General features: G+C 36.8%; 1 protein-coding gene across 1 annotated transcript in view; it reads left to right on the top strand.

Annotated features, from left to right (window-relative positions):
* Nucleotides 1–24,573, top strand: part of CYTIP (cytohesin 1 interacting protein) — a 29,691-nt gene extending 5,118 nt beyond the window's left edge. Inside the window, exons 2-8 of the mRNA XM_004276791.3 lie at nt 2,033–2,085; nt 2,299–2,353; nt 7,413–7,515; nt 7,729–7,822; nt 10,593–10,662; nt 18,643–18,709; nt 21,146–24,573. Of these exons, the coding sequence (XP_004276839.1) occupies nt 2,033–2,085; nt 2,299–2,353; nt 7,413–7,515; nt 7,729–7,822; nt 10,593–10,662; nt 18,643–18,709; nt 21,146–21,606 (903 nt within the window). The 3' untranslated portion in view covers nt 21,607–24,573. The remainder of the gene's footprint in view (nt 1–2,032; nt 2,086–2,298; nt 2,354–7,412; nt 7,516–7,728; nt 7,823–10,592; nt 10,663–18,642; nt 18,710–21,145) is intronic.
* The last annotated feature ends 2,346 nt before the right edge of the window (nt 24,574–26,919 follow it).

Here is a 26,919-nt window from a genome sequence, read left to right as displayed (position 1 = left end):
CCTTGAGCTTTTCCTATGGATATTTAATTTAATGAAGGACAGAGTTGAAGGCTCTCTTACTTTGGATCTCCCACCACCTCTTACCTGCTCGTCTTGTAGTCTAGTAGTTTACTTCTGTTTGTCTGTTTAGCTGTTTTTACGGTTCCACTCGACTCCAGGCCCTGTGATGGGCACTGGGGTAGAAAGTAAAACAAATACATTCCCCAAGAGGCCCAAAGGACACGGGGAATTATGAACAGAAGTGAGGTATTTAATCCAATCTGCCCTTCACATAAATACACATCTGTGCCTCCACATGAATGAATATGTGCATTATCTGATGAATATTGACAGCAAGAGTAATGATTTTAAATATAAACCCTAGTTATGATTTACAGATAGCACGATTAGGTATGACCTACCTAAGTACTTTACAATCTGAAATAAGGATCAAAGCCAAGCAAATGGGAATAATGAAAGTAGATAAGAAAATGTGTGTACAGTATAACAGAGAGGTTGAGAATGCTTGGGCATATCGAATTTACTGCTACCTTCCTCAAGAAGGCAGCCTACTGCATAACTGAATGGTCCCCACCCTTGTTAATGGTACTTATCAGGACAAAATCAGGCTGAAACAAACCATACAAACTGTTATAGGTCTTCCACAGTTAGTCCTTATAAATTGAAAATAGATACTTTTTAGCAAATATAGAGAACTTTTTTCTTTTTTTGGTTCTGAGCCTTCCTATTGCAGTCTTCACGATGATATAAATGATTTGAAGTCCAAAACTGACAAGAGAGGAAAATATAATTAATTTACATCAAATTGTTAGGAAGAGGTCTTCGTAGGTCTTCATTATGCTAACATTACTGACCAGTGGCCAAATTCTGAACACTGAGCCATTCCAGAAAATTTGTGAGAATGCTGACGTTTTGTATTTGGTAATTCAAATTCCTTATAGTGATGTAAGCTTCTCCACTAACAAATGCCTTAATGAAGATTTAATTTGTGCATTCATTTCTTCTACGTGTTTTTCTCCTGGCTTTCATCCTCTATTTTACTCTTATTTGTTTGGACTCCTGCATTGATCTCCTGATATTTTCTGTAGTCCTTGACATATGAGAAGCATAATAGGTTGCCAGTTAAATAAACACCATGGGTTAACTAGTAGAATGAGCTTATGTTTTGGAGCCCTGGACCAACACTTGAGAAAGAGCTAATTAACATTTGTTAATTCCTAAGCAAATAAACAAAACAAGGAACACAAAAACTCAGTATAATTACCTTAAAAACAAGATGCCACTTTTTGTTAATTTTTACTTTGTTTATAACGGTAGACTGTATCCTGGAAGCTTATGTTTATATGATCTTTTCCCAAAACATGCAGAGGAGTAAAGGTGATGTTATTTATACCATTTACATCATTCTGAGGTTCCTTTCCTTTCTTGGCTGGAAATCTCACTGTACTCTTTTAAAACTATTGCAAAAATAAATCATAAAAAGAATTGAGGTTTTGAGTCTCTGATTTCACCCGAATTGTGCTTCTGAGTATTAGTTAGTTCTTTAGAGATGATTTTATCCTGCTAAAAACAGTAACATATTGAACTATTACAATAAACACAGTCATTTCATCAGCATCTCCCCAAACTATCAACTATTTGGGTTTTATATGCCATTCCATGGGTGTTATTTTTCTTTGGATTTCAGTGTGATTATAAATTGCTGTGGTTAACCTCTCAGAGGCTATTTTAAATACAGATTAGATATGAAGTTCTTTTTGGAAGCTTTGGAGCTTTGCCACATTACATTAACTCTTTTGCCATGGGGTATTATTATGGAAGCCTCATTTAATCTTTCAAGCGGACTGCCTGAACGGTCCCTTTCCCAGCTCTCCTTTGCTATTGCTAGAGAATGGAAATTACGGCCTTTCCATAACAATTTCCCAGGAGCTGGGCCAAAGAAGGTGATAAAGAACAAAGTCCTTTGTGATATAGAACGTTTTGCAGATGGGTCTTAAGGACCTTTCAATAACTGTGTGCTTGTGTTTTTCAGCTTGCTCTGACGAGATCAAGTTCTTTAGATCATACCTTTTTCTGGTCTCAAAGGTAAAGAAATTAATTTATTTTTTGGTTTCTCAGCAAGATATTTAGGAACACAGCTTTCCAGGCTGTTGATATCACACACACACATAGAGTCTTATATACTACAGTTTACGTAAACATCAGCTATTTTTTATTGACAGTTATTTTTAATGATAGGTATGTGCCAAATGTTATACTTTGATCTTCATGCCTAATTTTTTGTTTTTTGTTTTACAGAAAGCTTGTTACTGTGGAAAAACAAAATAAAGGAAAATTTGGGTTTGAAATTCAGGTGGGCAGTTTTCAGATTTTCCAGACTTTTAGTGAAGAAAGTGGCACTGGTTATGTCATGATATTTGCAGAGAAAGAATGAAGCTGGGCTTAGGGAATGATGGAGGCTGTGACTTGTTTTCAATGTTTTTGGTAGTCTTTCAGTGTGTTGGGTACCATCAAGGAAAGAAAACATTCAGCGGATAAAAAACCCACCCTGAGACATAGTCTACTTCTTGTTTGTAGCGCTTTAGTCTTCTGGTAGGTTTGAGACTGATCAGAAATTCTTGATATCAGCCAGCTCATAAATAAGAGAGTGATGTACTCTTTATAATGTGCATTTTATATATTTGCATTAGTGATGTGTTTTTTTAACATCTTTATTGGAGTATAATTGCTTTACAATGTTGTGTTAGTTTCTGCTGTATAACAAAGTGAATCAGCTGTATGTATACATATAACCCCATATCCCCTCCCTGTTGCGTCTCCCTCCCACCCTCCCTATCCCACCCCTCTAGGTGGTCACAAAGCACCAAGCTGATCTCCCTGTGCTATGCGCTGCTTCCCACTAGCTATCTGTTTTACATTTGGTAGTGTATATATGTCAAAATCACTCTCTCACTTCGTCCCAGCTTACCCTTCCCCCTCCCCGTGTCCTCGAGTCCATTCTCTATGTCTGCGTCTTTATTCCTGTCCTGCCCCTAGGTTCTTCAGAACCATTTTTTTTTAGATTCCATATATATGTGTTAGCATATGGTATTTGTTTTTCTCTTTCTGACTTACTTCACTCTGTAGGACAGACTCTAGGTCCATCCACCTCACTACAAATAACTCAATTTCGGTTTTTTTTTTATGGCTGAGTAATATTCCATTGTATATATGTGCCACATCTTCTTTATGCATTCATCTGTCGATGGACACTTAGGTTGCTTCCATGTCCTGGCTATTGTAAATAGTGCTGCAGTGAACATTGTGGTACATGACTCTTTTGGAATTATGGTTTTCTCAGGGTATATGCCCAATAGTGGGATTACTGGGTCATATGGTAGTTCTATTTTTAGTTTTCTAAGGAACCTCCATACTGTTCTCCAAAGTGGCTGTATCAATTTACATTCCCACCAACGGTGAAAGGGGGTTCCCTTTTCTCCACACCCTCTCCAGCATTTAAACAGCATTTTGCAGAGGTTTTTTTTGTTTTTTTTTCCGGTACACGGGCCTCTCACTGTTGTGGCCTCTCCCGTTGCGGAGCACAGGCTCCAGACGTGCAGGCTCAGCGGCCATGGCTCTCGGGCCCAGCCACTCCGCGGCATGTGGGATCTTCCCGGACCAGGGCATGAACCCGTGTCCCCTGCATCGGCAGGCAGACTCTCAACCACTGCGCCACCAGGGAAGCCCCTCATTATAGTTTTGATTTGCATTTCTCTAATGATTAGTGATGTTGAGCATCCTTTCATGTGTTTGTTGGCAATCTGTATACCTTCTTTGGAGAAATGTCTATTTAGGGCTTCTGCCCATTTTCAGATTGGGTTGTTTGTTTTTTTGATATTGAGCTACATGAGCTGATTGTATATTTTGGAGATAAATCCTTTGTCAGTTGCTTCATTTGCAAATATTTTCTCCCATTCTGAGGGTTGTCTTTTCATCTTGTTTATGGTTTCCTTTGCTGTGTAAAAGCTAAGTTTCATTAGGTCCCATTTGTTTATTTTTGTTTTTATTTCCATTTCTCTAGGAGGTGGGTCAAAAAGGATCTTCCTGTGATTTATGTCATGGAGTGTTCTGCCTATGTTTTCCTCTAAGAGTTTTATAGTGTCTGGCCTTACATTTAGGTCTTTAATCCATTTTGAGTTTATTTTTGCTTATGGTGTTAGGAAGTGTTCTAATTTCATTCTTTGACATGTAGCTGTCCAGTTTTCCTAGCACCACTTATTGAAGGGGCTGTCTTTTCTCCATTGTATATTCTTGCCTCCTTTATCAAAGATAAGGTGACCATATGTGTGTGAGTTTATCCTGTTCTGGGCTTTCTATCCTGTTCCATTGATCTATCTTTCTGTTTTTGTGCCAGTACCATATTGTCTTGATTACTGTAGCTTTGTAGTATAGTCTGAAGTCAGGTAGCCTGATTCCTCCAGCTCCATTTTTCTTTCTCAAGATTGCTTTTGCTATGGCAACATTTTTAAACTATTATTTGAAACACTTAAGAACATTTTGGCTCTATGTGCGTATTGTCTCGTGCTTTAGGAAAATTTTGACTTCTTTATGGATTTCTATTTAATAGCCTAAGAATTTCATTTCTTATTTTCTGTCTGCTTTTCATGGCCATATTTGCTAAGGTGATGAGTTAGGTCAAATGAAGTCTAGTCTAATTAAGTGCAAGAGAAGTAGTTTAAGTATTACTGTGTTCTTTTTCCATTACACTTTTGCATTTCTTTTAGAGGCATTTTGCATAACCATATCCTTATACTGCACATCAGTTTTTATATCTTAACTTTGGTGCTGCCTTCAGAAAACTTTGGTGACTAAATATAAGCCCCACAGTTGTAAAGTCAGTGTGTTTTTAGATTAGGAACAGGAAGCTGCTATGTAAGATGTGTTTTATGAATAAAGAAACAAAATGGAACTCTAGCTGCAATGAATAGGGAGAAGGCTCTAGGAGAAAAGAAGAGACCTTCTCCTTTCTTAACTCCTCTACTTTTGAATTTGGTGAAATCTCTAATTCTTCCATCAGGTTTTAGAAGCATAGTACTCTCTCTTGTTCCTCATTCACATGAAACACTCCTTATTCTGTTGTAGAGACACTATGCTTTTTGTGACCACTTCTTTTCAAATGAGATTATCCCCAAGGATGTGCAGTGATTGCTACTGAAAACAGGAGCAAAGTCTACTCACTTACTCTTACTTAATGTAACCAGAGAGGATCTCTTCTCATATTTCTATAGACATGTCACTGCTTCCCCCATGTTTCTCCCTTATACCATAAACACTCTACATGAAGCAAGAATCAAAACTATCATTAGTAGACAGCAGGCTATAGTGCCTTGAAACTTTGTGGATTCATGTGAGCTAATGGCTTCACCTCTGGACTGCAGCATGTCTGTGCTATCTTAGTGATGCAAGGATCCACTCCTCTGCAAATTCCCTTATGGTGTATGCTTTCCATTACCAGCTCTACACCATAACCTATTCTCTAGTACTCATAAGATTTGTAGTAGTCATCAAATAGAGGACATGCTCTGGGGACGTTTTGAAGACCAGATAGACCCTCACGTACCCTTATTGTGCCCCCATCATTAACACGTATTTGGGCCCTTGTCTACCAGGTGCAGGGCATGCTGGGAGAGAACAAGTCCACCTCCTCTGGTTTCCATGGGTGCTAGTTTTTTGCTGCTACAGAGAGTAATGTAGTAATTTGGCAGGAAGATAAACCTTAGATTCATGTACACCTGAGTTCATATTCTTTCAGTGCTACCTTAGTGGGTTCTTAGGCACTTCAAATGAACTAACACATAAAGTACTTAGTAATGTGCCTGGTTCCAGTAGAAGATCAGCAAACGACAACTGTTAGAATGAAGGCTATCAGGCATGAGAAAGGCAATGTACTTTTGTGTCTCTAGGAAATGATTGAGCTAGAAGACTGGATAAAAGAGAGAAATATCCAACTAATAATTTCTTTCCAAAACTTGGGGACCTCTGACTTTCCTTCTCTAAGCCACAAATTTTATACCTGTTGCAAACATACACACAGGTGCAGGCTACATCAATTAACAAGTTTCCCCTTCACTGTACTCACCTTCCTCCCTGGACATGGAGGGTAGACTCTCACTGCTAATGAGAATCATTACAACAGTGGTTTCCCAAAGGAGGGTCTGTTATAGCTTTGGTTCATGTCCTCCATGAACCAGACCACCCTTCCATCTCTGGAAGGGCCTGGGCTGTGGCAAGAAGACTCCCTGGCAGAAAAGCTGTTAAAGAGATCTCTGGCATAGATGGAAAGTAGATTACACGATCTCTGAAAGTCCCCTCTATCTTTAAGATATGGGGATTCTAAATGCCTTGCAGAGTACACAGAAATCTCTTAGGTTAACAAAGTCAAGTTTCTAGAAGTTTGACTGACTTCTGGTTCTGCTGGTTCTGGAGCCTGGAGGTCTGTAATACCAAAAGGAATGAACATCGGACATTCATTTTTCCACAGGGAAGCAGTGCTGGAATGTGGTTTAATTTTAGGAAACAGATGTTTAGAAGACTTACTCAACTCAGAATGCTGATTTTGATTCTACATGCAGCAAGACCTCATAACTTAAATATGTGAAAAAGAAAAATATAGGTCCTTGGGCCACTCTATTCACCAAACATTTGTGCTGTGTTCTTGGTACAAATCGAAAACAAAAACAAAAACAAAAACAAGCTGCTTTTGCCAAATTGAGGCCAGAGGCTAAGCATAACTTTTTCTAATTTAGTCGAGTGGCTAATGAATGAGTATTTAGGGCAGATGTACCACCGAGCGCTCAGGAATGAAGGTAATTGAGTCAATCATAGTGCTTTTGAATGAATGCAGGGCAGATTGTCATTATTTGCAGAACTCTGATTTAAAATAATTATTGTTGGCGTATCTCCCTTGCTGGATATGTACTGTTTCATACGCTCCTGTAATAAGTACTTTAGCTCGGGAGAACCACATAAAGATTTTTCTCTCTGCTCTTGGCCATTATTGTTTTAGCCCATTGGGAAAAGAGAAACCAAATTTTTCTTGTTAAATATGCGATAATGATAGCATCAGGCGGTCTCTTAGGCTTGAAAGTCTTAAAGTCTTAAGCCAGTCTTATCCTACTTTCTTTCTTAAGCCAGATGTATTTTTTATGAATGGAGTCAGCTACAGATTGTGTGGGAGAAGTGTAAGATTGGTACTTAGATTTAGTTTATATTCAGAAAAGCTTCCCAAATTGTTCTTTGCACTTATCTATTATGCTGCTTAAGGTAACTGATAGCACTTAATATTTTTTTAACAAATAGATTTTGAGTTTTTTGGTAATGGTAATCTATTTTATATTTGGTAATGGGAATTATGTATCCCTTTAATTTTACAGACTTACAGGCTCCAAAACCAGAACACCTGCTCCTCAGAGATGTGCACCCTGATCTGCAAAATCCAGGAGGATAGCCCAGCACACTGCGCTGGCCTGCAAGCTGGTAAGTTAGAACTATGCTCATGTTAGGAATTATTTAAATAGCAAGAAAAATAACTTTTTTGATAGTGAAGGTCAGGACATGATTGTTGCTTTGAATTTCCTTAACTCCTTTATGTTGCCAAGGTTTGGGTCTTGCTTGTTTTATTTCATTCGTGGGTCAGGAAAGATTATTTAACCAACCGTTTTAACACTCATTTTTCTTGGCATCTCCCAGGTGATGTCGTTGCAAATATCAATGGTGTGAGCACAGAAGGTTTCACCCACAAACAAGTTGTTGACCTGATCAGATCATCAGGAAACCTGCTAATGTAACTATCTGGCTGCTTCCCGTGGGGCTTCAAAAATGTTATGGTCTCTCATAATGCCTGTTGAGTGAATGAATAGGCTTTTTGTTCATGATCACAAGAAGGGAGGCAGTGCACCATAGCTTGGGGATTGGGTACAGACGTTTTTATCAGTTCCTTTTGTTTCTCAAGGTTTCCTCAAACTTGAACATGCTGTCAACATCTGAAGTCAGAGGACATCAATAGCCCAAACATCTGAGTGGGTGGGATAGCATTTTTTAAATTTTATTTTTAATTCAAATTTAATTAAACTGGCACACATTCTCTTTGGACAGAGAGGAATGGGTCCAGTTTCCATGGCTGATATAATCCTGTGGTTAGAACAAATGAAAGGTCAGAAGGGCTGAGTTTTTTCCTCTTCTACCACCAGCCAATTGTTTTTCTCTCCTAGTGTTCTGTTTGAAAGAACAGTCTGCTCGGCCCTCATGCCGTGCAACACACACACTCACATCTGCTACTATTCCCAACTTACTAATGGGACATTTGTTTCCCCAGTTAGAGATTCAACTGACATTTCCACCCTTAGTAACTAATAAGACCTTAGTAATTAGTTAAAAGATGGAATTCACCCATTCACTAAAACGATATTTATTGAGCAAATACTATGTTTCCAGCTCTGTGATAGGCTCAGGAGAGATAAAGACTCTTCTATTGCTTTATTGTGGAAGGAGATAGGTAAGAAGAGCCTGCAACAATAAGTAATTTTGATATTTCAATTATTGATAACTGCTATAAAGAAAGTAAAACAAGAAATGGGATAGAACATTGAGTGAGAGGGCTGCTATTTTAGCTTAAGTGTTTAAAGTGGTCCTTTCTGAGAAGGTGAGCTTTGAGCTGAGAGCGAAATGAAGAGAAGGGATGGTTAGATGAACTCCTGGTGAGAACATTTCAGATAAAGGGAGAGGTCTCTGAGTTCTCAAAGTGGGCTTGGCATATTCAAGGGATAGAGAGGAAGCCAGTGGAATTGGTGGTTGGTGAATTAGGAAGAATATAGTAAGAAATGAAGACAGAGAGTTCTCCAGGGAGCAGAGTATGGGCCTCACCAGCCAGGCTTAATCGTTTTAGAATTTATTCTGATCATCTCATTTATTCTGCACGGAAGTTAGTTATATTCCTATTTATAAACGAAGTGACTCAGGCTGAAATGAGGTTTAGTTAAGACCAACCATCTAGTACATGCCAGGGCTGGGATTTGACCATCTGCTCTGGAGGCCAGGCTCTTTTCTCCAGCTACACCACAGCTGCTCCTTGTAAGCTGCCAATAAAAAATCTGCTGGACACTCTTTAGTGATTCTAGTCTAAAACTTCAAAGGCTATTTCTTTGGGGTTTGTGTGAGAGTAGTTTTGAAAGATGACTGGTGGTGGTAGAGGACTGAGTCCAACTCTGTGAATCCTATGAGTTCAGGGTAAAGGTTGGGGCCACTTGAGCTCCAGAGAAACTTGAGTCTATAAGGTAGGAGTCATATAGAGTCCAGGGGAACATGCTGGTGATTAGAAACAGAAACCTATATTCCAGATGGGTAAAGTGGGCAGACCTCAGGTGGATAATTAAAGAGTATTGGGTGGAGACAATTGGAAATCCAGAGATAAGGAAGATGAGAGACCGTTTGTACAAATACTGAAGAGAGCGGCCAATCTATGGCGGCAGTTCTGCCCACAGACATCTATTGCTTGGGCAGGTCAGGTCAACATTAAAGTGCCAAATAGATTCATAGGGATTGTCACTGTCGCCCAGAGTCAAGACCCGCTAATAAGAAAGCAGACAACGTGTTCTCTTGCTATCATCTCATTATCTTGGGCATAATGCTGTTGGAAATAGAGGGAAACTGGTCTCTGCATTTAATACTATTATTTTACCATGTCTTGAAAATTTTCTTGCGTCTTTATAGAGTTACAGCTTATTTATCAAAATGAATTTGAACCAATATTTTAAAAATGCTTAGTTGTATAACTCACATATCATATTTATCTTATGCAGATTGATGGCCTCTAACTTGAGCCCACAAAACAAATCAAATCACTCAGGATAGAGCAAGTCTTTTTATTTTTAGAAGGGCATTTGGTATAGGGAGAAAGAACACCATTAGATGGATAATTCTAAGATTGAAGTTTGTACGCTTAAAAGGTTTTGAGATGAGAGTCATATGAAAGTTATTATCTCATAGTAGTTCTGGTTCTATTTGTTCTAGTTCCAAAATTAAGGCAATTTACAGAGGTAAAATTTCCTAGAATCTTAGGGAAGAAAGGATTTTCCCTTGTTTCAAGAAATAGCTTCTTGACTCTATTGTTTGAAAGTCCCTAGTGCCTGTTTTCATTGCTGTATCCCTCACTTCTGGCACGATGTCTAGAGTCTGGCACATAGTAGATGCCCAATAAATATTCACCAAATGAAGGAGGTGACTCACCCAGACCACACAAGAATAGGTTCTAGCAGAGAACAACCGTCATTGCCATATAGGGGCTTCTATAAAATGAGCTACAGTTTACAAATAAACCAGAGTCTTTTCTTTCAGTCACCCTCTCAAAGAGAGTATTTATTTTCCATATTCTTTCTTAGAATGTTGTCAGAAGGTTTGGCTTACATCCAGATACTTGAAGTGCCGTGAGAATGGTAACATTTACGTTACTTTTTAAGGATAGCCTGTGCTCAAAGTGTAGTACTCCATAAGGATGGTACTTGTTTGAAAGAATCACTCATGCTATTCCCCTCCCCCTCCTTTTTTTCTTCAAACAGGATAGAGACTCTTAATGGAACAATGATTCTCAAAAGAACAGAGCTTGAGGCAAAGCTGCAAGTTTTAAAGGTAATTTAATTTAATACAGTGAGACACATTTTTCATCCTTGAATGTGAGTGGTAGAATAAAGATCTATTTGAAGAATTGAGATAGCCCTTGAAGATGAAATGTCGTGATGAGACTAAACTGCTGAATTATCAAGAGCCATACAATTACCTTTGCAGGAATATTAAATTCCACGAACCAGGGCAAATCACTTTCTTCCTTCCTTCTTCTGCATGTCTATGAGGCTCAGAAAGGCAACAGGAAGGCACATCACCTGAAGAACTTTTCATTAATGCACCTGTGATCTCTTTCAATTTACATTTTGTTTGGAAAAAACCAAAGAAGTAGAAGCTGTCTTTTTGTCGTTTTCCCAAGTGCTATATATGTGTGCAGGAGGGCCTGGGATTTTTGTTTTTCTGTTGTCCTCCTCTGCGTCCTTTCGTTTTGCCTCATTCTTACTACAAACATCATCTCCCTCTACTCCTGTGGCTGTCCTTGTATCTACTTTCACTGGCAAATACAATGTCAACTTTGAAGAGGAAATTAAAGTTTACAGGAGATAGTGTACAATGCAGGATGTTCAGTGAAAATTCTCTAGGCTGTTTGAGGGTCTTAAAAATCTCAGTTTCCTAGACTGGTGAGGTTCTGGCAGACCGTGAAGTCTAGGCCCTCGCTCATGTGCCTCTCAGGATGCGCTCAGTTATTGAGCTCAGGAGGGTAGAGTTGGTATATTCCTACTTTATCTTTTATTCCTCCCTTCTACCACATTTAATTCATCAACAAGACCTGTTTTCTTCTTTGTCAACATTGGTTTTATATTCTTGTCATTTTGCTTACCCCTGTGATCTTTTGAATCAATTTATAAAATTCATCGGAAAAAAGTCCTCTTCAGACTGTGATAGTAATTGAATCGTATTTACAGAATAAATGATATCAATCGACATTATTATGGTTTTTGCTTTCCTTACTTCAAACACAGGATCTCTCTTTCCATTCAGGTCTTTTATGTACTTCAAAAACATTTTGTAATTTCTTCATACATTTCTATATATCTTTGATTATATTTATTCCTATATACCTTCTAATTTTTTGCTATAATTAATGTGGTCTTTTACATTTTCAACTGCTTATTGCTATTGATTTTTGTGTAAAGTTTTAAATCCAGGAGTCTTGCTGAACTCCCTTTATTCTAGTAATATGTTTGTAGATTCCCTTGGATTTTTTTATATAAACATAGTATCATCTGCAAATAATGAAAGTTTTGCCCCTTTACTCCCAGTTATTCAACTAGTTTATTCTTTCTTCTCTTACAATATTGGCTAGGACCCTCAGGATGTTATAAATAGTGAGTCATCTTCTTCATGTTAAAAGAGGTGCCTCTAACATTTTATCATTAAATTTTTGTAAGGAGTAAATAGTTCTTCATATTATATTTAGATTTTTTAAACTGTCGAAAGTTAATTTGTTTCTGCAAAAGAGAGAGAGTCTTAGTGAACATCATTTTCAAAAAAGTAAAACTGGCTTTTTCAGGCTTTTGTAAAAAAAAAAAAAGGAAAGAAATGTAGAATGTAAACTAGTGATGTTATTTAAAACATAAGTGAAAAATAGGTTTATGTTTCATGGAATAAAGAACTCTGTTGCACAACACATATTTGCATGCTTCTAAGCATTTTCTGTTCTTTGAACATTTTCTCTTGAACTCTTAATATACATACTTTATTATTTTTTTTAACCTAGAAAATTTTCAACATCTCCATCCTCTCCCAGAACATCATGAGGACCTTAACATGTTTAAATGTCCATTTAAGGCTCCATCTTCCTTATTATTGCTTACTTGAGAAAATTCTATCCATTTTTAAAATGAAAAAGACAGGCTTTTTTTCTTAACAGCTGGTAAACAAGTATACCAACCTGTGAACTGTCAGCCTTGCCCTTGTTTCTTGTATTCTGTTCTTTACCTCTGGGTTTACTTTCCTTCTTGCTGTAGTATTATACTCCTTTAGTGAGGGTAGGTGGGTCTTTATTGAAAAATATCTATTTCACTGCTACTATAGAGAGTTTTATAGGTAATTGAATTATTCTAAGTTGGTGTTTTGTCTCCTTAGCACTTTGAACGCTTTGTTCCTTTGATATTTTGTTTATGAGGGAGCTCCTAATTGTTTATCCTTTGTAAGGTACTCTGCATTTTCTATATTTTCTTCTAAAAGTTTTAAAGCTTTTTAATATCCAAGTCTTTAATTCATTCAGAATTAATTTTTGTATGTAGTATGAGATAGGATTCCAATTTTGTTTTATTTTTTTCTATTTGAGTACTCAGTTCTCCCAGTACCATTTATTTTATACAGTCCTTCTTTTTCCCCAACGGACCTGCAGTAAAACCTCTATTTTTAAGCTAGTTCCAGATATGAATGGATCTTACAGGCTTCCAATTCTGATCCATTGATCAATTTGTTTATTTCAAACTCAGCTATTGTACCTTTGTAATAAATATTGATGTCTGATTGGGCAAGCTTTCCAGGTGATTCTTGGCCCTTTGATTGTCTGTATACATTTTAGAATCAGATTGTTAAGTTCTATGAATGTATGTTGGAGCTTTGATAGATAATACGGCTTTATATAGATAGATCAATTGGAGGAGACTTGACATCCATATGGTATTGAGTTATCTTACAGACTATCTCAGTAAATAATTTTTAATTATTTTCTTTCCATAAATTCCTATAATTTTATGCAGATAGATCCTATGCAGCTTTTATTAGATTTATTCCTTTGTAAAATGATTTTTGTTCTTATTATAGTTTCTTTATTAAAAATAATGTTTTGATTGAGATTAATGTGTAGATGTGTGAAATCAATTTTTCTGTGCTGTATAGTCAAACACCCTGCTAAACTATATAATTTCTAATAAACTACAGATTATTCTGAGTTTCTCATGAAGATAATAACTATCTGCTGAGAATGATATTTAGCTCCTTTTCTTATTTTGCTACACTGGTTAAGGCCTATAATACAGTGATGGATAGAAGCTAAAATAGTAGGCATCCTTGCTTTGCTTTTGACCTTAAAGGGAATTCTTTTGATTCTTTCCTGTCTCTAGGGTTATACTTTTCAGGTTAAGGAGGTTCCCTTCTACACCAAGTTTTCTGATAGTTTTTACAGTACTCGTGTATTAAATTGTATCAAATACTATTTTTCTATAAGTGTTGAGGAGGTCTCATTTATTTATTTTTAAAAATCTGTCAATTTGGTGAATAACATTTAAAAATTTTCTAATGTAAAACCACCCTTGCATTTCTATAATAAATCCAACCTGGTCATAACTTATCATCTTTTTAATATACTTGTAGATTTGATTTGATAACATTTTCTTTAGCATTGTTGAGGGTAACTTCATCTTACAGGTAGAATTGCTTGTAATTTTCTTTTCTCAGACTATCTTTTTTAGTTTTGGTATCAAATTTACTGGACTCTTAGCATGAGGTGAGGAGTCTCTTCCCCTTTTTGTCGTCTGGTAGAATTCTTGTAACGCTATCTGAATCATCTGGGCTTGTGTTTCTTTTTGATGTGAATACTTCTAAACTCTGTTTCAGTTTCTTTATTAGCCATAAGACTGCTCAGGCTTTCTATTTTTGTTTGTTTGTTTGAGCCAGGTTTATTGAATGATGTTTTTGTTAATAAAATTTTAAAATTTTCAAATTTATTGCCTGAAGTTGATAATAAACATTCTGTTCTCATCTTTTTCTTTTCTATCGCAGCTGTGCTTGTGTCCCCATTTTCATTTGTACTACTTTTTATGCCTTCTTTCTATTTTTTTTTTTCTTGGTAATTCTCTCTAGAGGATTTCCCATTTTTAAGCTCTTTTCAAAACCCAGTATTTCAATTTTGGGCAATTTTTCATCTTTTGCTGGTTGCTTTTAAGGTGTTCTTTTGTCTTTCCTGATTTACAGTTTCACCACAATGTGATTAGGTCTGGATTCATTTCTAAATTTATACTGCTTGGAACTTGCAGTGTCCTTCCAGTCTAAAGGCTTCTGACTTTCTTCAGTTTGGGATAATTATCAGCTTGGCCTTTTTGAATACACCTTCCTCATCATTCCCTGGATTATCTTCTGAAATTTCTGTTAGACATACTTCAGAGTCTTTTGATTTACTTTCCATGCTTCCTAACCACTTCAGATTTTGTATCACTTTATCTTTTTTGTTGTTATTTTTTATTGAAGTATAGTCAGTTTACAATATTGTGTTCATTTCAGGTGTACAACGAAGTGACTGAGTTATACATACCTGTGTGTATATATCTATATCTATATTCCTTTTTTCAGTTCTTTTCACTGTTATGTTATTTTTGAATTCTTTAGTAATATCTTCAGTAATGTTGTCTGTGTTCTGTATAGAATGTGTTTTTTCTCTTGAGTTTTAAAAGTTAATTTTTTATTTTCAAATAGTTCTTTTTCGTGTTTATCTGTTCTTCCTTTGTTTCAAATTTCTTATTCTTAGGAACATCACATTTCTCTCTCAGAGGATTGTAAATATTCTTATTTTAAAGTCTTTGAACAGTTTTCTATTTTTATTTTGTTGTCGAGAGTCCATGTACTGATTAAAAGTTTTGTTGTCTTTCTTTTCATTAAACTTCTGTGGAGCTCCGGAGTCTGGACTGCCCATTTCCCTGGGCCTCTCCCTTCCACTCAGTGTGAGAGTTGGGCAGTGGCCTCTGCTCTGCACTTCAAGGCTTCCGGTCTAAAGCCAGGTCTGGCAGCTTGGATGCCTTCCCTGGAGGGCCGGTGTGCTGTTCAGTTCAGGTCATGAGGCCACGTTTATGTGCTCCTGCTTCTCTGGGTACATGCTCTCCATGAGCTTTAGTCGCCCTCAACAGCTTTGCTCAGCTCCTTTTCACAATGGTGGAGCTTCAGCCAAGGTTCTTCTCTCAAGCAGGAAACTTGTCTTTGTCTCTGCCTCACATAATTGCATTTAAACTATCGCCATAGGGTCCAATTTCCTTGTGACCTCTTTCTTTTTCTCCAGATCCAGAAGACTTTTGGGTTCATTTCTGCTCACTTTCTTTCATTTCTGTTCCTTTTCTAATCTTGAAATTATGAGATTTCCAGCTCATCTCTTGAGCCAGAAATGTCTGGGTCTGACCTATTAACCAGAGTCAGGTTGGCTTCCCCTTCACACAATGACATTTAGTTTGTACATCCTACGTGTGCATTGTGTCCCTCAAAGACTCTTTGTGGGGCCATAACCTCTTCTTTAGAAACAATGGTGCCTTCTGAGCTGTGTTTTCAGGGATTCCCTTTCTCATGGCCTGTGATTCAAATGTTTAACATGAAAACAGTACATCTAGTGGGCTGAGGGACCTACTTTTTAATCCAGCTCTGATATTTACTGCGTTTGTAGCCCTTGGGAAATATCTTGCTACATTAAACCTTTATTTTCTAATCTGGAACTTTTTAGGACAGTTAGAAAAATTAAACAGCATATTATCCATGAAAGCACTATAAAAGTAGTAAAGTGCCGTGAAAATGTTTAGCTATATGTCTCATGTAGAATGAAAACGTTGGAGATATGTTCAACCAAAATATCCAGTCTGTGATAGCTGAGTGTTATTCCAGGAAGCCATCCTTTCATTTATTCATTTAGCCAATATTTACTGAGCATCTGCTATGTACCAGGTGTACTGAGCTAGGCACAGCGAGGTGACGTGATCCAGTAGGGTTAAATCTCACATGTACTTTAATTTTCTTCTAACAGTGAGAGGTTAGATTTGTCCAAATACACTACTGTGATATTAATAATAGGCTGACTCTGAGGAAAATAAGGAAGCTTCAATATAGACTAAAAACTCTTAGTCACTTTGACACATCTGCTCTTTGCATTGGTATTTTCTTGGTTTAAGTGACGACATACTTAGATGACTGGGACAAATCAACAGATTTGACATTTAAAAACCTTGACTTTCACAGAAACTGTTTGGCAAGCTCTAACTTTGTATTTCTGCATAGTAAGTGCAGAAATACAACTTCCTCTTCTCCCTATAATTAGTTTTGAGCATCAGTCTATCCTTATGCTCCCCAACTAGACTCTATTCTCTTGCAAGAGATAAACCTCTTTAAGAAAGAAAAAAGGGCTTGGTATATATGCCAGATCCCTGCTAGTTCTGTACTTCCTGGTTTCCTAACTCTGACCTTCACATGACCACAGGTTTACAAGAGCTGTAATTCAGGTAGCCCAGCAGTCTCATAGCCAGGTAGACTATATTATAGTACAGAAAGAACAAGAAATTAACTGAGCCAGGTATTTTATGGCTTTGACTCATTGATTGCATATTATATTGACAATCATAATGATTGCTGCTAAATGTTACTCTTATCAAGGCTTGGAAAATCCTGCCCAGTGATTGTTCAATTCCTGAACTGAGGAACCAGCCACTTTCCCCCTTAAACACTTAATGACATTCTTGTAATATTTTCTTTTCCTTCAGTCTTCCCCTTCCAAATGTGCTTTTATCCCCCTCTTCCTTTTTAGCCTTCACCTGCCCCTTCCAGATTGATTTGTACAAAGGACCACTTGTTTCCAACTAGGCTGGCTGTCCTTCAGGATAAGTGTCCCCAGGCAAATCTGAGCTGTTCTTACCTGCTGGACTTGCTGTGGGGACCTGAAATGGCAAAGGAAGGGGTGGAGTAAAGAGAAAAGACGGGGAGGGGGAAGGAGCCTTTTTGCCTTGTCAGATGCCTTCTGCTTGGTTGACTTTTGATTCCAGCCTGTGGGCTAGGCCAGGCCTCACGTGCAGTCGTGACCATTACAGCAGCCATTCATCTTTCCCTGGGCCACTGCTCTCATGTGCGGGGTAGCCAAGGAAGGAAGCAGTTAAGAAGTCAGGGTGCTTACAGTGTTCTAAGTTTAGCCCTCCAAGAAAGCCTTTTAGAACTGGTCAGCTTCCCCTTTTGGGTATAGAAAATAAGTAGATATCCAGCAGAAAAGACTATTTTAGTGCCCCAGGCTTATAGAATGATGGTGTTTTTTTTTTAAATTGAAGTATAGTTGATTTATAATATTGTATTAGTTTCAGGTGTACAGCAAAGTGATTCAGTTATACATCTATTTTTTTTCAGATTTTTTTCCGTTACTTGTTATTACAAGACACTGAATGTAGTTCCCTATGCTGTACAATAAACCCTTGTTATTTACTATCTTATGTATAGTGTGTGTATCTCTTAATCCCATACTCATAATTTATCCGTCCTCCTGTTCCCACTTTGATAACCATAAGTTTGTTTTCTATGTCTGTGAGTCTGTTTCTGTTTTGTAAATAAGTTTATTTGTATCATATTTCAGATTCCACATATAAGTGACATCATATGGTATTTATCTTTCCTGTCTGACGTACTTCACTTAGTATGATAATCTCTAGGTCCATCCATGTTGCCGCAAATGACATTATTTCGTTGTTTTTTTATGGCTGAGTAATATTTCGTTGTATACGTATACCACGTCTTATGTATGCATTCAAAATGATCATGGTATTTTTTGAACACTTACTAAGCTGTACCCACTGTTCCAATCATTTTACATTTACTAATGCATTTAATCCTCATGACAATTCCCAGGTTTAGGTTCTGTTCTTGTTCTCATATTGCTGATGGAAGAAGCCTAGAGTGTAAAAGCCTTGCCGAAACAGCTAGTAAATGGACACAAACCTAAGCAATCTGTTTCTCTAATATTTTTAAATTAAAAAAATATAAATATCATTGTTTCTATTATCTGCTGTTTCTATTGAAATGACATCATTGTTTCAACTTGTTGGTGATACTAGATTATTTCTTGAGAAATTAGTGTTCCCAATATTCTGCTTTTATACAGAAAAAGAATCTTTCAAATGAATGGGAGGGATTGTTAGTGATAGAAAGAAATGAAAAAAAAATAATGACAAATCTCAACACCTGGAAGTAAATTGCTATCTTCACTGGGGTTTCCAAATAATTAGCACTTTTCTTCTTTCTCAGCAAACCTTGAAGAGAAAATGGGTGGAGTTCAGATCTCTGCAGTTACAGGAACAGCGCCTGCTTCATGGTAAATGTGATTTCCTGTTCAGAAACCACACTTACATTTCATTCTTTCAGTATTTCTGCCTCTAAATTGTTTTAAGATTATCATCATTACAAGAAAAAAAATTGCCTAGCATGGATTGAGAATAGTAGCCTGTGTTTCTTTGGCATGGCTTTTGGAGTGACCACTGTATTTGGAGGAGGGGTAAGTCATCATCACACCCCCTCCTCCATACACAGAACACATGCACATGAAAACATGGACACAGGTGCATGTGTGCACTCGCTCTCAAGAGGCACCTGGGGATTTTAGAAGAGTAATATGAATGATTGCCTGATTTTCCTACTACTTCAGCAGATGAATTAAATTCCTGAGAACATCTGCGGTTCAGGGGCTGGGTAGTTCTCAGAAACTCTTGAAGCTGGGAATGGTAACATGCTTCTTGGGTGGAGCTCCTATTATTTGCTCAAATTGTGTAAGTTACAGTAATGCAGAGAAATCCTTCCTCATGGCCCTCAAATCCAAAACAGAAATATGAAGGATCGTTATAACAGTAAATGCATGGCTCTTGCTGTTGTGTACATTCTGAAAAGAAGGGTTGAGTTTAAAATTTGTTGACATGGCATTTGCCATGTGACTGGTATAACCTGAGGAATGAACTTGTAGATACAAATAATTCGCTGAAACCACTAACTGTGTGGGTGGGAAATATAGGTTGTATCTTCTTCAGATAACACAGAGCTAACATCTCTATAACCTTAGAATATCTGTTTGTTAAAAGTGATAATCTGTTTACAGAAGAAGGATACATTTAATTCTTAATTAGGCACTAATTTATGGCTTAGGGGCTTGTGTCAAAGTTCTGTTTTTTTCAAAAACAAACGTGTATGAGTTACTTCTCTTTTCTGTGTTTCTAAATTAATATTCTTAAAAACCTATAGCAGGCCTTGTTGGGGGGGATCTGAAGTTTGCTAACCAGACAGAGGCACACATTTCTGGCCACTTCCTGGATTTCTGTAGACTTGAGGGTGTTTGGGATATCTTTGACTCTACTTCCGGAGCATCCTGGAGCGGAGATGGGGTTTGGTCTGGTAAGTGTAGGCAGTTCTATGGCTTTATGGAAGTGGCCTTGTATAGACACGATCCTTAGTTCAGAATCAAGGAGTTTGACTTTTCATAGGTCATTGTTGTACATATTTTTTGAGAGATTAAAGGAGTTCTTTAGCTTACTTTTTCTAGACCTACAGTAAATATCCAGCGCATGAGTTTCTACAAGCCAACTGCTCGCCAATCAAAAGAAATTCATCAACTTGTTGGGAGATGAAATAAAATTGGTTTTGTTAACAAAAAGGAAAGCATTATAACTAGTCACCACAGGGCTGGCCCTACTCAACCTTGCAGATCAAATGGAAAAATAAGCAGTCTCTTTTTATAGTGTCAACCAAGGACAAAGGAGAGCAGAATTAGAGATTATCAGCACAAAATAAAACAATTTCTGAGTGTGTAAGGTTCTATTACTTTTCCTGAAGCAAAGTCGTCTTCTAATGATGTTTTTCTCATGCTAGTATTACAAATAATCTCCTTTCTTTTAGCAGCATACTAACCAACTCAAATAGTACAGAAACAAGTGGGATATGAACAGGCTGTTGGTGTGAGATTAAAATTTGAGTTTGGAGAGCCCAGATGTAGGTTATAAAAGGTTGATGAAGAAATTCAGCTAAGCAGATAACATTCAATTTCTTCAAATGAATTATTACTTATTTTAGGACAGGGATGTTTTCTGGGTACACTACCATTTCAAAGCATTTAAGTATTAAAGTGTTCTAAGAATCAACTGGGCATATCGAGGCTGGAAGATATCCTTTCTGTTTTAAACATCTTTGAATTCTCTAATAATCAGCCTACAGGGGCAGGTTTTATAACTGTGTTTCCCATACACTTCAAGTGATGTTATAATAATTTTACAATTATTAAAAAAAGATAGTAACTAAAAATCAGAAGAACTAAAATAGAGAAAATCCATAAGAGGCATTTCCCCAAGTATATTCTTTGGAGCCCATTTCTATGATAATTTTAATAAAAGGTGGCGTGGTCACTACAATATAAGAAATGATTCTTTTGGAAATTCATAAGTCACACTGGCATACTGTTAGATGAGTTGAACTGTTCTCATATGAAGACTCTTGTTTCAATTTATTTAATCTAGCATTACCATTTTTGTCACCACAGAACCCTTTTACCTGGAAACTAGTTCATGAACAAATAGTTTGAAAAATCATACTATAAGGTTTATTGAATGGTCTCATGAACAGTTACTTATTCATGCAAGTGAAAATTTAGTGAAAAGTATTATTTACCCTTATTCTTTCTTGTGCCCTTCCAAGAGAAATTTGGTGTATGTACTTGTAAGGAGTGATGCTCAGATCCATTTCCCAGTAGTCTTTGTTTTCTGCTTTCTAGGTGATGCAGCTAACTGCCCAAGTTTGGAAAATATGGACATAGATGAATCAGCTTTGTTTGGACCCCTGCCGGGTTCAGCTCTCCTGGACCGGAGTCGCTTATCCAGTGAGAGCAGCTGTAAGAGCTGCCTGAGCTCCATGACGATAGACAGTGAGGATGGGTACCAGACATGTGTGTCTGAAGACTCGAGCAGGGAAGCCTTCAGCCGGCAGACAAGCACAGATGATGAGTGTTTTGTCCTCAAGGATGGGGATGATTTTCTGAAGAGGTGTTCTTCAAGGAGGAACCAGAGCATTAGTTCTGCTAGTAGTGGGTCCATGTCTCCCTTGTGGGAAGGCAACTTCTCAAGCATGTTTGGGACTCTGCCCAGGAAAAGCAGAAGGGGAAGTGTCCGGAAACAGCTCTTAAAATTCATCCCTGGCCTTCATCGCGCTGTGGAAGAGGAAGAGAGTCGCTTTTAATGGGTTGTAGTGCCCTTTCATATTAGCTTATTTCATAAATGTCTTCAGATTCATTTAGACCAACTCCACCCAGCTTAGCGGGAAAGTGCAGATGGATTGCAAAACTGACATCCCATTTCATGGCAAGAGTGAACTTTATTTAAGTTTTTGTATCATTATGTTTTCTCCTTCAATCATTTTTGGAACCAGAACAACTCAAGTTCCAAGCAGGCAGTAGGAAAATTAAGTAATAAATTAGAAAATATTAACAAATTAACACAAGTGCCTGCTCATTTTAATGCTGCCTGTGAAGGCAAGAGTAAAATTTATTTTCTAGATTATTCATGTAAAATGTTGAGAACTTTTTGGAGTCAAGTGTGAATAAGAAAGTGACAGAATATAATTATTTGGAATACCTTCTGTAGGTTAATTGGTAGGTTACAAAACTTTATATTTGCTTAAGCTCGGTAGCCTTTGGGGAGGCTTATTAATAGGCAATTTTGAATGTTTCTGTTCAAATCTATGAAAGATTATAAACAAAGATGATCATCAGCCCTTTTTTACATCCACAATGACAATAAATCGGAAAGTATACGATTTAATATGGGGGTTTAAACTTTATGAGCTCCATGGAAAGATGTTATCTAAGATGGGTGCTAAGGAAGCCTATAGTAAGTCCTTTTTTATTGGTAGCCTAAACAAAATGGATGAGGATGTCATTCTTACCTAATTCAACTTTTGTTCTGCCTAAACATTGATGACAAGTCTAGCTCTCTCAAGATCCTACAGCCTTGTGATTTTTTTGAACAAATGTCTAAAATTTGAAAAATTAGGAAAAGTATTTTCCTCCTGTAGATTTTTTTCCACATTACTCCTCACTTTATATTATATATTCCAAATAGTTATTGCCTCAGCGCTCTTTTGTCTATTTGTTATGTTAGTATCACATTACTTCTAGCCTTTCAATCATATTTTTATTCAATACCCATTAAAGTCCATGATTTCTCTGTTCTGGTGATAAAGCTGCTCATTACCTATATTCTAGGGTAGATAATCTGGACAATGCAATAAATAGTCCTTACTGATTTTAAACTCCGTGTGTGTGTGTGTGTGTGTGTGTGTGTGTGTGTGTGTGTGTGTATGTGTATGATAGTTGACTTTGAGCGCAACTGATACACTTAAACACTTAAATAAACTGAGTAAAGAGTGAGTCATTTTGAGGAAAAAAAAAAAGAGGTGAAGGTAAGGAAGCTTGTAGGGTAAGAAATAAATAATAAAATAGAAAAAGATTTCTAATTGAGATCTGCTTCCTATTAAGTCTCTGAATTCAGAAGTATCCAGTGGGCTCTGCTTGAGAATCACTCATGTGAAAAGCAGAGCTTTCACAGGAACAACAGCAATCTTGTCTGTCATTTACTGAATGCATAATAGGTTGTAGATGCTTGCCATGTCATCCTCGAAATAACCCTGTAGGGAGATGTTAGGCATACAGATAAGGAAGCAGGTATTGGGAGAAGTTCCCATGGTCGGTGGCAGTGCTGATATTGGAAGCCAGTTCTTCCCAGCTCTAGCCTACCCGCTTAGTCTCTCTAGATATTGCTTACCCTTTTGCTGGGTCTGTGTAGTTATCACCACAGGACTACCTCCTGCCCCAATCCCAGGAAAATTTAAAATGCGCAATTGTAGATATTGCATGAATAAGGATATTGTAAATAGGAAAAAAAAATTCCTATTTGGTAAATAGGAAAACAAACATATATTTAGGGTGACTCTTCCTTCTCGCTTCCACAAGCAAGTTTTCAGATATAAGCACATTAATAACTGCATGGTTAGCAATACATTTATTTTCAACAAGGGCTTGCAAATCAATTGTGATTTGATTGATACTGCTTATTTCTCATCGTAGGCTAGAATTATCACGTTAAAGATCTGTTTACGTGAATGCAGTATTATCTGTTAATCCTATTTCGCCAAGTCAAGGGGAAAGAAATATCACATTTATTTGAGGAAAGATGACTTTAAAGTCTTCTACAATGTGAACAATGGTTCAAGAACTACCACAGTTCATCTGGAAAAGCAGACAATATGTCATTTGCTTTTCAGTGGTTTTAAGTGTTAAATATAGTTTAATACTTTCTTACAGTAAATATCAAACCCAAAATGGTACAGGGAAGAAGCACATGGCATGTTTTGCTGTAGTCTGTGATGAGCAGAATTAGAGTCAAGAATTAGATATGTTCAGGAAAAAAAGTTAAGCACTTTTTAACCAAAGTACAGGAAGTAAGGGTATGTCATGTTTTGTGTGTTCACAAGTTGTATGAAAACTCTTGTTTAGTGGAAATGTGGGTAAATTTCTCATAGCACAGCTTTTCAGACTGAATCTGACCTCAGTGGGGCTTTAGAAGATTTCATTTCTCTAATTTTCTGGTGCACAATGACCACAGGACTCACTTTGCTATAATTTACTGGGAAAAGAATGAAGAGTTTTTTTTAACCCCAAAGTTGTCAAATATGTAATGTTGGTGAACTTATTAATTGATAATTTGTTATGAAAATGTATTTTTCTAGTATGGCATTGATTGATAAGCCAAATTTGAAGCAAGCCTACTGGGAATTACTCTGTCATGTGACTAAAAGGAACACCACCATGTCAAACAGGTTGGAACCATATTTTTTGAAATGAACTTTTATTTATTACTTTCTACTTTTCAATTCTTTTATATCTTAGTTGCATGATACAAACAGTATTAAAAATCCCACTTTGAACTGAATATCAAACTTGGACACAGTTTGTGTGACTAATCATAAAGTATAAATATCTATGGATGTATACAATCTAAGCACAGTAAATAATACTTAACAACTATACTATCCTTCAGATCACAAAATTATTGGTGCTTTATATCCATTTCCTTACAGAACTATGGGCAATAAAATAAAAATTTGATACCTTTTTGAAATAAAGAATGCTATTCTTCAGTGTCAGAACTTTCTGCTCTCTCTCTCACTTTACTTACTTACTTTAAATGAAATGGTTGTTTCTAAAGAAGATTAAAAAAAATCTGGGTGACCTCTTAACACCTACCTCTTTGTGGTTCTTAAGAGGCATTACCTACTTAATTGAAGCTTTGCACTTGTATTAGCTTTCTGTTGTTGTTTGACAAATTACTGCAAACATAGAGGCTTAAAACATATTTATTATCTCAAAGTGTGGGTCAGGAGTATGGGCAAAGCTTACCTGGGTCTCCTCAGTGTCTCACAAAGCAGCAATCACGGTGTCACCCAGGACTGAGTTCTCATCTGCAGGCTTTATTGGGGAAGGATTTCCTACCACAATCCCTCAGGTTGTTGTCAGAAGCATTCCTTGTGGCCGTAGGTTTCATTGCAGCTTGCTTATTAAAACCCAGCAACAGAGAGAAAGAGATAGTGCAAGCAAGACAGAGTCCTAAATAATGCAACGTAACCAGACTGGCATCTCGGCACCTTTGCCATATAATAGAACATAATCACAGGAGTGACATCCTATCAATTGTGGCATATTGTTTGTCAGACACAATTCACAGGAACCACCCACACTCACAAAGCAGGGCTTACACAAAGGCATGAACATCAGGAGGTGGGGATCAGGGGCTACCTTAGAATCTATTCACAACACTATTCAAGGAGTTCACAGATTGATAACTTCAGATATTGAGTCTTCTCTAAACTTCTTTGAGCAAAAAGAAATTGTGAATGTCACCATTTTTAATTTTTATAGAGAGAAATGTTAATATTAACGACTTTTGAAATTAAAGAAACTGGCCAAGATTGTATAACTAGCCGATAAGCTGAGTAGGAAACTGTATCCAGGTCTATTATTGACCGCCCAACTTTGTCCCCCAAGTGCATGAAATGATAGAAGATTTTAAAAGAATATTAAAGAGTGAACCAGTAACTTGCTTCCAAATTCTGCTCAGGGAATCTGAATGTATTTAAGTGAATTCAGTGATTGACATGCTAGACTTCATCACTTCTATGTGGGTGCATCTTTGTGAGCAGACGACAGGAATTCCACAGAAAAACAAAACAAAACTTTCATAATCAAAACTACAAAGCACAAAAGGAAATGATCGGCCATGAGCAAATGTCAGGTGATTCCACAAATAGCAGAATTATTAGAACTTGAGAAAATAAAACAGTTTGAAAGAATATAAAAAATGTATATCTTAGGAATAAAGGATAAGTCTCACAACTTGATAAAGAATATCTACAAAAAAGCTACAGCTAATATCATAATGTGAGAAACTGGATGCCTTTTCTCTAAGATTAGTTACAAACTAAGGATGTCCTCTCACCACTTCTATTTACCACTGTACTGAAAGTCCTACTTAGTTCACTAAGACAAGGAAAGGAAATAAAAAAGCATACAAATTAGGAAGGAAGACATGAAACTGACTTTGTTTTCAGATGGTATGGTTGTCAATGTGGAAAATCCCCTCAAATCAACAACAACAAACATTCTAGAACTAATAAGTGAGTATAGCAAGGTCACAGGACACAAATAACTATACAAAAGTCAACTGATTTCCTATATACCAGAAATGAACAACTGAGATTTGAAATTCAACAATCAATACTGTTTACAATAGTACCAAAAAAAAAAAAAAAAGAACCACTTAGGTATAAACCTGACAAAATATGTACAGAATTTATATGTGGGAAACTAAAACTCTGATGAAAGAAATCCAAGAAAATCTAAATAGATATTCTGTATACATGGATTGGAAGACTCAGTAGTGTTAAGATATTAATTCTTCCTAACTTAATCTATAGATTCATTGAAATTCCAATCAATATTTTGCAATCATTGAGAAACTAATTCTAAAATTTACATGGAAAAGTAGAAAACCTAGAATAGCCAATGTAATACTGAAGAATAAGAAGTATAAGAAGGAAGGGGAGGAGAAGAAGGTTGGAGGAATCACAATACCCAATTTCTAGATTTCCTATAAATCTACAATAATTAAGACAGCATGGTTTTGGCAAAAGAATAGACATATAGATCAATGAAACAGATTTGAGCGCCCAGAAATAGACCTGCACAAATATAGTCACTGATCTTTGACAAAGAAGTAAATGCAGTTAAATGGAGAAAGGACAGTATTTTCAAAAATGGTTCTTGAACAATTGGACATCCATATGCAAGACTTTACACATTTCATGAAATTAACTCAAAATGAATCATAGACCTAGATGTAGAACATAAAAGTATAAAAGTTCTGGACAATAACAAAGGAAAACCTCTAGATGTCCTTGGGTTTCATGATAAAATTTTTAGATACACCAAAAGGATGA

This window comes from Orcinus orca, chromosome 7, assembly GCF_937001465.1.
Source record: "Orcinus orca chromosome 7, mOrcOrc1.1, whole genome shotgun sequence".
NCBI classification, from domain to species: domain Eukaryota; kingdom Metazoa; phylum Chordata; class Mammalia; order Artiodactyla; family Delphinidae; genus Orcinus; species Orcinus orca.
This window is presented reverse-complemented; position numbering and strand designations above follow the sequence as displayed.